General features: G+C 42.4%; 1 protein-coding gene across 1 annotated transcript in view; it reads right to left on the reverse strand.

The window, feature by feature from the left end:
* Nucleotides 1-10,448: 10,448 nt before the first annotated feature.
* The window catches only part of CAMK2D (calcium/calmodulin dependent protein kinase II delta), a gene marked incomplete at its 3' end in the record, with an annotated part of 157,792 nt that continues 153,055 nt past the window's right edge, over nt 10,449-15,185 (reverse strand). Inside the window, exon 22 of the mRNA XM_080343386.1 lies at nt 10,449-10,973. Within this exon, the coding sequence (XP_080199512.1) occupies nt 10,970-10,973 (4 nt within the window). The remainder of the gene's footprint in view (nt 10,974-15,185) is intronic.

Raw genomic sequence — 15,185 nt, forward strand, 5'->3', positions numbered from 1 at the left:
TTTCAGTGGCTAGGATAAATATGAACCTTGCTTTTCAGTGGGAACTTACTTGGGACACTGCCTCTTCCCCACTAACTTGGAAAGCAGAAAGGTTCCTGTCACAGGGACTTCAGAAATGAGTAAACGCCGCAAACCACGATGTGCTGTATGGCGTGCAGTGAGGAGTGTGAGCTCCCAAAGCTCTCCTTGTAATTCTGGCCATAAATCCTTCATTCTCAGACTGTAATCACTGTCATTCAGGGAATGAAACTCACCCTTCTTCCTAGAAACCCCTGCCATCCATCAACTTCGTGGCCTTGAGCAAATTATATACTGTCAGTTTTTTAGCCATAAAACTAGGTAGGCAACATAGTAAGGATTAATTACCTAATGTCTTTAAAAGCCTCTCCATCAGGCACCAGAGCATGGCAACACTACACTCAGTAATGCTGCCTATTGTTCCACCTGCTGACTGTGCCCCAGGAATGCTCTCACACAAAAGAAAGAGACAAAAAGGTAAGTGGAAAAAAATAAGGAGAATGGAGGGAGTAGAGTTTCAGACATAAAAGTAAATGATTCATTTTGAGAAGTGGCACACAGGTTGTCACGATGTTTTTAACATGATAAATGCCACGTGGTGATAACCCCAGGGTTTCTTGTGGAGGGAGGATTAGTTTGGGAAGGGGAGGAAGGCAAGGTATGAGCGATAGGCTGCAGAAGAGGTGAGCATCCGAGCGGAGGGGCAGGGAGCAGCAGCGGGGTGTTTTGACAGCAAGGTGAAAGGATCTAATGATGGAGAAACCTTCCAACTGCTTTGTCCTCTTGCCATCAAAATGCTTAGATCTTCATGCCAGCTACTCCTCCTCAGAAATGAGTACTGTGAGCTGCTAAGGCCTTTTAATGAAAACAGGATACTCCTCATCCCCCAGCTCTTCCACTCTCTCAGATATGCCCCTTACATCTTTTTGGCAGACAGCGTAGGACTTGTGGGATCTAAAGAAGCTCTGCTTTGTCATGTGTGAAAAGCTAGTCTTATGCACCAAAGAGCTGGGAAACAGCGATTATAGAAAGGTGTGAATTTGTTAAGACTCAAACACCAAGATCTACATAACTATGGAGGAGAGAGTGACTATTCTCCCATGTTGCCTCTTGGTGTGCCTCAGGGTCCTGATCTTGAGAAATCCATAACAAAGAACAGATCAGTGAAGCAGTGAGGAATTTTAAGCCTTTGTTATTTGTATCTGTTCACATATTGAAATAAAGAAATGCATCCATTTATTTAAGTAAAGAGACTTGCAATGTTTCCTGCTCTGAGCTTTGTGTTAATTCTCATTGCATTTTTCAGCCTTTGTGGCACCTTTAGCTGACAGGTGCTCAGGGAAAGGGAACCTTTCTGCTATTGTCAGTAGGGAGATTTCAGCAACTGTTTTGAGCTGCATTGAAACAAAATCTACATGCTTCCTTATTTTTCAGTGAAAAAGAATAGAGAAAAGCTGTCTCAAATATTCGCTTAGTGGTTTTGGCACTGACATTGTACAAGGGACACTTATGCTCATATTCCTGGCCTGAATGAAAAAGAGCAAAAACTCCTACTTGTGTCTTCCAGATCCCTATCAAAGTGCACCACATCAGGGCCTGAAATCACCATGTTGCTGCTGTGCTTGTCTATCTCAATCACAGAGTATTTAACTATTTACACAAAGTGGTTTGGTCCCAACAGGAGACTGAAACAGGGCCTCCAAAACCAGATCAGATTGATGTGCCAAGACTGATATGTTTCCAATCGTGTGCACACAAAATTCATGTTTGATGAAACATGATTTTCATACCAAATGAACTGTGTTTCCCAACTCACAGATCTATTTCAAACTGCAGTGACAGCTTTGAAAGAAATTTCACTTTGTTTTTTGACTGGAATGTGGTTATGGATGGCTATGTCCTTCTCCGGAAAGACAGGCCAGGCAGGCATGGTGGTGGAGTTGCTCTTTACGTGAAGAGCAACTACAGTGTATTGAGTTCTGTCCAGACACTGATGAGGAGTGAGTTGAGAGTCTACGGGTGAGAGTTAAGGGGCAGGTTGGCAGGGGTGACACTGTTGTGGGTGTTTATTACAGGCCACCAGATCGGGGTGAGGAAGTTGATGAAGCCTCTACAGACAGCTGAGAGCAGCCTCACAGTCACAGGCCCTGGTTGTGGTGGGGGATTTTAACTTCCCTGATGTTTGTTGGAAGGACTAGTCGGTCAGCCACAGTCCAGGAGGTTCCTCCAGTGCCTTGATAACTTTCGGATGCAAATGGTGGAGGATCTGACTAGAAGAGGTGCACTGCTGGATCCCATCCTCACTAACAAGGAGGGTCTGGTTGAAGCGGCAAAGGTCGAGGGCTGCCTTGGTTGCAGTGACCATGAGATGGTGGAGTTCAGGATCTCCTGTGGCAACAACAGAATACGAAGCAGAATTGCAACCCTGGACTTGAGTAGGGCCAACTTTGGCCTTTTCAAGGAATTGCTAGGGGAAATCCCATGGGCAAGGCTGCTTGAAGGTAAAGGGGCCCAAGATAGTTGGTTAGCAGTCAAGGACTGCTGCTTCCAAGCTCACCATCGGAGCATCCCAACACGTAGGAAGTCAAGGAAGGGAGCCAGAAGACCTGTGTGGTTAAACAGGGAACTGCTGGGCAATCTCAAGTGGAAGAGGAGTGTTTACAGATCATGGCAGGAAGGGCTGGCCACTTGGGGAGAATATAAGGCTGTTGTCGCAGGATGTAGGGAGGCAACTAGGAAAGCTAAGACCTCCTTAGAATTAAACCTGGCGAAAGGGGTCAAGGACAACAGAAAGAGCTTCTTCAAATACGTGGCAGATAAAACTAACACCAGAGGCAATGTATGCCCACTGATGAACGAGGTGGGTGCCCTGGTGACAGAAGATACAGAGAAGGCAGAGTTACTGAATGCCGCCTTTGTCTCTGTCTATTCTGCTGGAGGCTGTCCTGAGGAGCCCCATACTGCTGAGGCCCCAGAGGAAGGCAGAACAATGGAGGAGTTTGCCTCGGCTGGTGAGGACTGGGTTAGGGAGCAATTAAGCAATCTGGACAGCAATAAATCCATGGGTCTAGATGGGATGCACCCATGGGTGCTGAGGGAGCTGGCTGAAGTTATTGCTAGGCCACCCTCCATCATCTTTGCTAAGTCATGGGAAATGGGAGAGGTGTCTGAGGACTGAAGGAAAGCAAATGTTGTTCCAGTCTTCAAAAAGGGCAAGAAGGAGGACCTGGGTAACCGTAGACTGGTCAGCAGGTGATAGAACAACTTATCTTTTGTGCCATCTCAAGGCATATCAAGAATAAGAGGGTCATTAGGGGCAGCTAACATGGCTTCACCGGGGGAAGTCGTGCTTGACCAACTTCATAGCCTTTTATGAAGACATAACCAGGTGGATAGATGATGGTAAAGCAGTGGATGTGGTCTATCTTAATTTCAGTAAAGCATTTGACACAGTCTCCCACAGCATCCTCACTGCTAAACTGAGGAAGTGTGGACTGGATGGTCGAGTAGTGACATGGACTGCAAACTGGCTGAAGGAAAGAAGCCAGAGAGTTGTGGTCAATAGGACAGAGTTGGAGGCCTGTATCTAGTGGAGTGCTTCAAGGGTTGATAGTGGGACCAGTACTATTCAGTGACTTGGATGAGGGAATAGAGTGTACTATTGGCAAGTTTGCTGGTGATACCAAGCTGGGGGGAGTGGCTGACACTGGAAGACTGTGCTGCCATCCAGCGAGACCTGGACAGGCTGGAGAGTTGGGCAGGGAAAAATTTAATGAAATATAACAAGGGCAAGTGTAGAGTCTTGTATCTGGGTAGGAACAACCCCAGGTTCCAGTATAAGTTGGGGAATGGCCTGTTGGAGAGCAATGTAGGGGAAAGGGACCTAGGTGTCCTGGTGGACAGCAGGACGACCATGAGCCAGGACTGTGCCCTTGTGGCCAGGAAGGCAAATGGCATCCTGGGGTGTATTAGAAGGGGCGTGGTCGAGAGAGGTTCTCTTGCCCCTCTTCTCTGCCCTGGTGAGACCGCATCTGGAATATTGTGTCCAGTTCTGGGCCCCACAGTTCAAGAAGAACAGGGAACTGCTGGAGAGAGTCCAGCACAGGGCAACAAGATGATGGAGTGGAGCATCTCCTATGTGAGGAAAGGCTGAGGGAGCTGGGGCTCTTTAGCTTGGAGGAGACTGAGGGGTGACCTCATTAATGTTTACAGATATATAAAGGGGGTGAGTGTCAGGAGGATGGAGCCAGGCTCTTCTCAGTGACAACCAGTGACAGGACAAGGGGCAATGGGTACAAACTGGAACACAGGAGGTTCCATTGAAATTCGAGAAGAAACTTCTTCCCCGTGAGGGTGCCAGAGCCTGGAACAGGCTGCCCAGGGAGGTTGTGGAGTCTCCTTCTCTGCAGACATTCAAACCTGCCTGGACACCTTCCTGTGTAACCTCATCTGGGTGTTCCTGCTCTGGCAGGGGGATTGGACTGGATGAGCTTTCGAGGTCCCTTCCAATCCCTGACATTCTGTGATTCTGTGAAAATGTAAGACAGCAATGTGAGCATCAATATTTGAGTATGCCAGAGTGACTCTGGAGATCAGACCTTTGGAACAAAAGGGACTTAAGCACTTGCAGCAAAGTGAAACAGCAGCTTACTAACTACATCCCAAGGCAAACCTGCTCTGCTCCAGATGGGCTGCCAGGCAGCCCTTCTAACAGGAATTTATGCACAAGGAAAAATAAGCATAAAAAGCTACATCCCTTCACAGTGTGCCTAGGACCTGGAGCAGCAAGAAGGGCTGCACCCAAACTTGTGATTGTAAAATTGCTGCACGACTCTCACCTTTTCTACAGTGGTGCCTACGTTTGATGATTTCTGAAGTGTCCAAGGCATGGTGATTTTATTTCAGTGTATGCCCAGAGGCACTCAGAGTCGAACATCAGAGTAGCCATGCTCTCAGCTCACGCTAAAACTCAACCCAAGGAGTAGATGTTCAGATGCCTGAGGAACTTAACCAAGAACATGTCAAGCTTGTGATAGAGGCATCACCTACAAGCCTCAGGAAACATACATGGGGGCACAAGGAAATGTACCATGAGAAGGTGAAAATTGAGTTCAAGGCAGAATTTCTGACAAGGGAAAGAAACACAGCTCAACTGCAACACAGCACAGAGGCTGTGTTAGAAAAGCTGCTAGAGGGAATCCCATTACAGCAGGACACTGTGATAGTTCAGGGATAGATGGGTTAAGTAGGTATCACAGGAAAAGAGGTAGCACAGATCATCAGCTGCTTCCTACACCAGCCTCTGGGGCTCCTGCCACTTTTGCTTACACTCCATAAAACTCACCTAACAGCATGCTGGGATTTCTTTGGGAATCCTGTGGTACAGCATGCTTGAAGTAGTGGTTGTGAGGTTCAGAAAAGTCACCATGGGGAGCACATGTATGCATCAACCAGAAGAGACCACATGCTAAAAATAGGGCAGTATTATGCAATGGCCGAGTAGGTGCTACCACCAGTACTTGAGGTAACATCAGCACGTCTTCCCAATACTGACATCTGACCTCTGCAGTTGCTTTGTCCTGGGATAATCCCCTCAAATGACTTGTGCAAGGAAGGCAAAAGCCTCAGTGGTCTCTCAGTATATTTCTTCACAAATACATTAATATAATTATTCTTCACAGAAACTGTCAGCACCCTTAATCCTGCCATCAGTCCTGGAGCTGAACTCTTGCTTCTTGCTCTGGTTCTTACCCTCTCTCCCAGGCATAAGACAGGGCAACAGTTTTACAAGGTACCTTGTTGTAACATCACAGAGGTGTGCACCTGGGAGTACCCTCTTCTCCATCCTTACACAGGGTTTCACCTCTGTTTAGGTACCAACAGTCAGCAATAGCTTTCCTTATTAAATGAGCTGTCAGGCACAGGAACACGGGCTCTTACCTCCACTATCAGGCTGGTTGCTCGCTAGTATGGTCCCTTTACTAAATGTGTTACTTAATGATCTGTGACTGTCAGCATCTTGGTCCTCAGCAGCTGTCTTCTCAGAAAGCCAACACCGAATGCCTGAGAAAGGTGGGAAAAGGGGTGGTGAAAGAGCGGAGTGGCTTCTTCCTTCCCAGCTCAGTGTTGTTTCGTTTGCCATGAACTCTCTCACTGTGGTGGGCTGTTCATTGCAACTTTGCTCCCCTCTCCTCCTTCACTGGTTTGCAAGGACACTGGGAAATATCGGACAGGGAGTAGGGAATGTGGTGATACACGCTGCTGCCTCTCCTGCCCTGAGACAGCATCTTTCTACTACGGGCTGGGTTCAGGCAGTAGCAGATGTGACTAATTATAAGATGTAGGCCTTTAGCTGTTATGAAGTGTGTCAGATTCCCAATAAATTAGACTGCAACTTAATGTAACTTTTCAGAAGATATTCTGCAGTTATTGCTATATCGGCCCTTGCTATTTTGACCCCCTAGGGAAGAAAACCATGTCCCAAGCACTTGCCATGTTCAACTCCATTAATTAATTAGAGGCCATTATGATGAAAAAGGTTCTATGTGCCCAATTACCAGCTAGTTCATAAGATGGTCCTGCCCCATAGCTGTGTTCTGGCAACATATTTAAACCAAGAATGAGTCACTTTTGTAAACGCAGAAATACTGCTCTCCTATCTCTTCACCTTGCAAACTCTGTTTGCTATCAATGTGGGTTTTTTGCATTTGTTCTTCCCTCACACGCTGTGATCAAATGTTCTCCTCTTCCCCACACTTACTGTCTGTGGTGCCTGTTGCCTGGGCTTAGAGTCCGGACAAGAACATGCTGGAAACCAGCAGCCTTGCGCTGCTGTTCTGGAGCACATGAGCATGCAGAATTGCTGTGTTCTCCTCATTTTACACGCATGCCATCTTGGAAGCAGATCCTGCAACATTCCACTTCGTTCTGCACAGCCATGGGTATCTGTGCAAGAGAGGGAGTGGGGAGAGGAAGGGCTTCTGGTTTGCAATACACAGGAGGCACAGATAGTCCTCAGGACAGATAAGTCTCCCCTCTCGTGGGGATCAAAACCTCCCTACTGTCCTGCACAGGCTTGTCAGGCCTCTACTAGAGCAGCTGTCCCTGCAGGAATCAGACATTTAGCAGCTGGACCTTGCAGCACTGAACTTTTAACCTACTGCTTTACATCAAGAATTTGTTAGAAAGAAAGAAGCTGAATCTCCTGAAGAAATTTGGATCAATTCTCCAAATAACACAGTTAATTTTTTGACTAATGGTCTTTTTGTAAGATGACTTATGTATAAAGAATGACTGTACAAATTTCAAAAGGAGGAGAGAAAATCCCTGAGAAGAATAAATAATTCTTTTCTGCAAGCACACAGCCCAAGGAGACAATACATTACGAAGGATTAGTATCACACTGAAGAAACAGTAAAGTTAATCTTTGTAACAATGAAATCTGGATTTTACATACAACTCTAAGAGATGGATGTTTGTTTTCTTAACTGTGTCTTGGGAGCCCATTTTGAGCAAACTGAATTAATCTGATTCCTCCAGGTGTGTGTATAGCATACATTCACAGCCCAGCGAATGGACATTTTTAGCCTCTGAAATATTGTGTTCCTTACTCACATTGAAAAAGCAAATTCATGAAAGCATGGGGTTCCTTTCTGTTCAGAAAAAATACCATCTCCTGGTGCACTCCTAAACATTAATAGAAAACATCATTACAAAAAGCCACCAGGAGGCAGCATATTAAAACATTTGTGCTATAAAGGGACATCACAATAATGAAGTAATTAAAAAAAATAAATTGTCCCTCTCCCAAATCTTCAACCTGATATTTAGCAAATGTGTTCTCCTCACCTCCCTTCCCCTCTTTACGCTTTTATACACTGACCTCTCCTCTTACCTACGTACCTGAAATTAGTAGCAATTCCACTGCTGTCAAACAGCTTACTGCAGGCACACAGTTAAAATGGAAGTCAAACTGATTTCTGGAATAGCATTTAGTGGAAAAAATGAGTAAATAAAGTAAGCAGGAGTGATATGACAAACTATAAAACTTCCCAACAGACTAAACCACTTTTGCTTCCTCTGGGGTTTACCAAAACATTCCAAACCTCTGAGCTATCTCCTAACTATTTTTCTTTTTGTTTAGAAATACACAGCAAAATGCCACCCAAAAGAAAGCAACAAATTATTCCCCAAACCAGGAATACTCTCTCGCTCTTTCAACAGGCAGCACTCCTGGGTCACTGCCACATCAGCGCCGCTGCTACAGACCTGGCTCACAACTACGCTGCCCTGGCCCTGGACCAGAGAAATGGTCCAGCTCTGTGCTTCACCATCCATCAAAGTCAGAAGTTGTCTCCTCTCCTCCGCCCCCTCGGTCTCTCTTTTCTCCTGGCATAAAGGGCTGTTTTCAGCTGTGGCTCAGCATAGGACAGCCTGAAAATCATTAAAAACATATAGGAAAGCTTTTAAACTGGTATATTATTTTAAATCCTAATTGTTTATGGACTTAATGCATTTTAAGGTCTGAAACTTTAATCATACAATAAACACTCTTATAGCTCCTTGTGTTACAGGCTGAGCATATGAAACACAGTAAGGTGGCTACAGAAATGTGCAAATTACCTAAAACATTTCTAAATATGGAACTATAATTACAAGGTAAGTGCAAAATCTATCAACAAAGTACAGCTTAAACAGTGTATAATTGTGTCCTGAGGAAAGGCAGGTTAAGAACTAACCAAAAGACAAATCACAAAAGCAAACATTCGTATTTTCAAACTGCAAATTTGGCTCGTAAGAGACTGTATCTGCATGTTTGACTTAATTCAAACAGATGCTAAACGTTTTCCAATGCAAAAATCACAATTAATTGTGAAATTAAAACACGAGCACAAGCACAATGTCAGCAGAAATCACATATTTATTAATCCTTAAATATATCAATCATTTACCATTATGGCAAGAAATATATACACTGTGTCCCATGGTAAACTGCAGTGTTCCAAATGACAGAAGAGAAGTGTATCATTCAATTGTGGTGGAGAGAACAAATCACAATTTCCTCACGTCTTGGTGTGGAAGACAAACGTGGTCTACAGTAATACGTCAACACCACATGCTATGGTAGAAGTATAAAAAAACCCACCCTACACCTAATTTGATAATTTTAAATACAGGTATGCCACTTATAGCCGCTTCACAAAAAAAAAGAAGTAATTAATGAGAAAAAAAAAATGAGGCCATTACTTTTTTCACAGATCCCATTGGCAGGTTAATATGGCTCAAGACATTTATTGTAGACGCTTATTTTAAATATATATTGTTTAAAATAATGTAGTAATTATCAGAGAAGCTTAAATCCATCTACCATACATCCACTAGTAACAACATCAAAGTGTTTAAGAACTGCTTTTAATTAGTAATCAACACAGAAAGGTGAAATTATACAAATTAGGAAGCTTTCCCATTTTAAAAACTTCAGGCTGCCGAGTTGTAAGTTTTTAACCACTAAAAAGAACATTGACTGAGATACCATGCACTATACAGCGCTGCAGAGAACAGTTAGCCCTGTTGGTAACAGAATAATTAACAAACGAAAAAAAGAAATATCCGATCCCTGTGGTTTTCCATTAAAAATGGACAGGAATGAACCTAAACGCTTGCAAGGATGTATTTTCACAGCGACATAAGGGAAGCAAAAATAGTCCCTGTTACAAAGTTTGTGTTTGGAACTGCCACCGGGAGCGCTCCCTGCGCAGCATTACAGGCGTCTGCAGCCATGGATCGAGGGCCAAACAGGTTGGTAATGCTGCAGAGATTGATGTCCTTCATATTGTACACTGCGTCAGGATTTTAGGAAACCAAGAGCAGATTGAGGGGGAAGACGGAGGAGAAGCACATCTGTGGTAAAGTGTTCAGTCTTATTAGAAAACTGGTGTATCCACAATACATTTCCAGAGAAGCAGCAGTGTAAAGTAAGTAAAATATTCATACGAAGCTTTTAAGGCCTAATAATTCTCAAGTAACTTAACCACACAACTGGTCTAAAGCCTAACCAAGATTTAAAATTTTTAAAGCCTCCTTAAAAAATTTACAGTACACTCTAAAAGCAGTAAATATCTTTCTCTGTTCTTCCATTTCAGTCCTCAAAACTGCCCCCTCAATCATCACTTAGCTCCTTAGAATGTTTAATTTTGCTTTATCATTCAATAGAAATTTTCAGTTAGCGTAGTAAGAAAGCAAAGGTAAAGACCCAAAAGAAAAAAGAAGCTGCTAGCTCATCAGAACACAGACAGTTAATTCTGAAGTGACCAAGCCAGCAAATGATGATTTTTTTCCAGTTTACACAGACTAACAAACTAAGAAGGCTCTTCAGCTGGTACAAAGTCAAGATATTATCACTTCCACATTTATCAGTGATTTCATCCATCTACATGCTGTAATAAAAGTCTGTTTTACAGTAACAGAGCTGCTAGCAGAAATCCCAACCATCCCTAATAGAACCAAAGTAAAATCTGGGGACTCGGGAGAAGAGTCAAAAAACAGTTCTTTAAAAAAAGAGGGTAAACCACACTTTTTATTTTTTAATTTTTTTTTTCTTTTCTTCTTTTTTTTTTTCTTTAATAAAGAGGATATTTTTAAAGTTGTCTGTCAAAACTTGGCATAAATGGAGAAAGTGACAAATGTATTCTGTATCTACTGCTGTCCATCAAATACTTTTTTCCTTTTATGCCTTGATATTCTCTATTTGCATGGAACATCACCTTCATTGAAATGTTAACAGTGTACAGATGGAATATACAGCAACATGGTGCATCACAGAAGTGTTACATGAAGAACCTTTATAACTTCATGCACTCAGAAACATGCATGAAGAGAACGGGATGGCCAAGATGGTAATCAACCAGGTGCGCTGGGTACAGAAAATGCAAAAGCGGCACCGCTGACATTTTTAGCTAGGAGAAAGGAGAAAAAAAACGGATTGCCATTACTGAAGTAACATCATAACCAGACAAACAACACATGCTCAAGTGTTAGCCAATACTATTCAAAAAAAATCTCTGGATCATTTAACACAATATTGTGAGGAAAATCAAGAGGAAAAAAAAAAAGAACCCAAATGCTCAGGCAAAGCATTCTTTTATTATTTAAACCACTTTACTGACATTTTCAATCTGTACAACATGCCAGAGAGGCTGTTAGAAAGGGAAACTGAGGCAGGAAGATAAGTGCCTTAATCAGCTTCTCAAAGGAGGGAGGGCAGAATTCAGATGTGAATCTCTGAGTTTAACTTCCTTAGTATGTACATTATAGACACTGCCACAGACTGAGACTCTCATAAGAAACTGAACTGAGTAACAAGGAAGAATCAGATGTCATTCACATGCAAGACATGCTAGAGCCGTATGCAAAGAGAAAATGAAAGAAAAAGAATGTGTAAGCAAGTCGTTAACTAACTCAGCTTGTAATAACATTTGTATTACCGTAGCATCTAGGGGCCGAAGTCATGATAGGGATCCCGCTGTGCTAGGCACTGCACAAACACAGAACAAACTCTTAAGTCTTCCTGCTGTTGGATATTTAACTTATGAAAATATAAGAAGGAGTGATAAGTGAGGAAATACACGCCTGGGAGCCTCAGGTAGGTTGGAATTTAGGTTTGGGAGTCAGTTTTAGGTCCAATAGCCCTTTGACTGCTTATATCATGCAGGTCTGCTCTCTGTGTATATGCAGACACGGTTCTACAGAAGCCCATCAGCACAAGTTCTTAAGAAAGATTTCCTACTATCTGTCATATCACTCAAATACAGAGAAACAATGGACAAGACAGAAACCAAAGTCTGTGTGGTCTTACAGCAAAAAGTACAAAGAAAATTTATCTATAAACTAAATATACATTTGGGCTCATATTATTTTCCAAATAAACTATCTGCTGTAAGGGGAACATTTCTGTACACCTACCGCTACCAAAGAGCTCAGTTCTGCCCTTAGATGTATGCACACTCTTTACTGTAGTCCTGAAAACAAATATGCTATGGTGCTTGCAGCAACTCATTTGACATGAACCAGGATGCCACCATTCACAAAAGCAGATCACAGCTAGGAATGCTTTTGCAGGCTGAAATCCTTCTTCAGACACTATGTGTAAGATGCTTTTTTTATCATGGAAGTGCCACTATCACCTATTGTTTATTGGTAATAAATAAATAGCTGTAGACTGTATACATTTCAGCCATGAGAAAAGCAAAGAAGGATAATCTAGAACAATCTTTTACTTAAATTTCTTCTGAAGTTTTCCAAAATGGAGTTACTAGTACACTGCTGCTCTGACTGGGAAAAGCAAAGGCAAAGTTCAGGACAGTCCAAAAAACAGTCAGGATGGGCTGTAGAAGGCGAGTTCTGGCATGGCACTACATGGGAACTGGCCAGTTAAACTTGAGAAGATGAGGATTAAAGAAAGACTATGTAAAATAACTAAAAGAAAAATGACAGTGCTTAGGCTGAAAGGAGAACTATCAGCCTACAGGAGACTCACTAGTCTTTGCCAATGACCTAAGCATAAGCAGTAGGAATGATTTCACGTAGTATACTTACACTTAGGTGGAAGGCACTTCTAAGTACAAAGGAAAGTGGGAGTATTGCACAAGAAGAATCAAATAACCTTGAGGGCTGGATAATCCAGAAATATTACTTGTAATAATGTCAAGTGCAAAGTTGCGCACTCAGCATAAATTTCTATATACTCACTGGTTGGAAATGACAGTTGAGGATAAATACATGGTTGTCTTAGATGATCTGCTAATTGGATGTAGACAACAAAAGTGCAAAATTCCTGCCAGAAACAGGTGTGGCATTCTCAACAGTGAAAAGAAAGACATTGTGAAGTTAAATAAAGCCCTGACCACAATTGTATGCAATATTTCAGAAGAAGCCAAGTAAAAGACAAACCTCAAACCAAAAAAGACAGTGAAAAGCTTATATTAAGGCAGCCAATAAAATGAAGATCCTACCCGACAAAGCCAAGCAAGTTAGCATTGTTTATTTACCCTACGAAAATAGGTGGGAAGTGATCTAATCAGCCTTCATTTAAGAGAGCTCATGTCTGCATACCTATCCCCAGTATAGGAGAACAATGATGAAAGAAGAATAAACAAGGATATAATAAACACGACTAAAATTTAGACTGGAAAGTAAGGTTTCTAACCATCAGACCAATAATATTCTAGAACAGTGATATGAGCAAGTCCAAAAAGCCCTCTGAATTCAAGGTAAGGGTTAGGCAAGGGATTTATATGATATTGTTGCCAGTGCTACATAGGGTCTACCTATCTAGGGTTATGTTGAAATCCAAAAGCATCTCTCCTTAAGGCTCAGCCATGCTCTAAGGCTTTGAGCTGCTGCTCCTCCTCTGTGACCTTTTCAGCTCAAATACACTCTCACAATCCTGAAATCTCCTCTGTCTGACCCCATAGGCAAAGAGCACCCCCTGACATAGGCACAACCCTGCAGCCTCAAAAGAATTACCTCTCAGTCCCAGAGTTGTTACCTTTATTAGAGAGCGTGAGCTGCCATACAGAACAGTGCCTAAATATTGGCAGTGCTTCTGCGAGGCAAATCTCGGATCTGTATGTACGACTGCATTCCCTTAAAACGTGCAGTCTGAGGGGCCAGCGGTTTCTCTGAGGCAGCTGGATGCACAGTGCACCCCCTTATATTCCAGAGAAACTACTGCTGACAAATGCTCCTAAGAAAAGTACATGCTATAGCATGCAACAGCCCATTGCACATGTACATGTTACGTGAAGGAAGTATTGAGGCTCCTGTTAAAAACTTCAAAAAGAAGCACCTGGAGAAGGTGTTCAGTATATCTCTACAAAGTATTACTGGAATAATTACTATATAATTTGCTCAATAATTCCTGTGATCTTCTGCCTTCTGGTGTTGGTGTCGCAGTGTAATTAATTACTTTTTCTCTTTAGGATTGTTTCTTACAAATATGGTTAAGTTAAAAAAATATATATATCTCCCTCTCCCCCTAAAAGAAACCCTTCTCAAAAAAACGAGGGGGGGGGAAATCCCAAAGGAAAACATTAAATAATTCTCCAGTTCAATTCATGCCATTCTGCTATGAACATGTACTGTCCAGGGTGAACTGAGACAGGTGAACCCGTTTCACTTATGCTTTCTGGTTCTACACATACCCAGGTCAGACACCTTGACAAATATCTCCTTTATGAAAACATCATAAATCTACTTAACACTGCATTTCAAGAAAATGTAACTATTCTTTAAATATTATCTGTTAAACACTGGCAGTTCAGCTAGGATGTGAAAAACAAAGGACAACATTGTTCCTATTTCCATTGGTTTCATATTCTTAAATAAAATGTAACAGTTATCACTATGGAATCTTTTTTTCCCTTAAAAAAATCACCTCCACTAGAGTTTAACACTTCACTCTATCATGTTCCTTACCTGATAAGTATTATTTCATATGGGAGAATAGCATTGCAAGAAGTAAATTATGGGACATGATGAAGCTAGAAAGATGAAACTTAAGGCCTTATCATCCAAACTGGGAAATTCAGTCACTATCCACATTAAGACACCTCACACAAGTTTAATTATATTCTATACAGAGGGCTTGCACTCAAGCAAATCAAAGCCTATACCAGTACTGTCTAATTTGGATACAGCCTAACCTAAGTCAGAGGCCAGCGAGGGACATAGCAGCATTAATGAAGGCTGAAAGCAGAAGAAAAGCAAAGGACTTGAGCAGAGCCTCTTGAGAAGGCCACGACTCTTTGTCTCGCTATTGCAGCTATGAGGGTGCTGTAACCTGCACTGCTGAACATCTGGCTCAAGGACCTGAGGTTTGTGTGCTCTGAGTCACGGCATGACTCCGAAGGTATGGGAGGGCACGCAAAGATGCCCAAATGAACAAGAGAGGAAAAAAGATGATGGGAGAGATATGAGGCTTATCCACATAGATGTCATAGCTACCAGACAGTGACTGTTCAGCAGTTAAGCAAAGAGTGTGCCAAGAGATAAGAATGCAACAGATAGTTCTATGACAATTCACAAAGTAAATACATAAATTGGCTCAAAATCAACTTGCAGTGAATATAACTAGGCCTGAGTAAGTAAAGGTGGCTGGAAATCACAAC

This window comes from Nesoenas mayeri (assembly GCF_963082525.1).
Source record: "Nesoenas mayeri genome assembly, chromosome: 4".
Lineage (NCBI taxonomy): Eukaryota > Metazoa > Chordata > Aves > Columbiformes > Columbidae > Nesoenas > Nesoenas mayeri.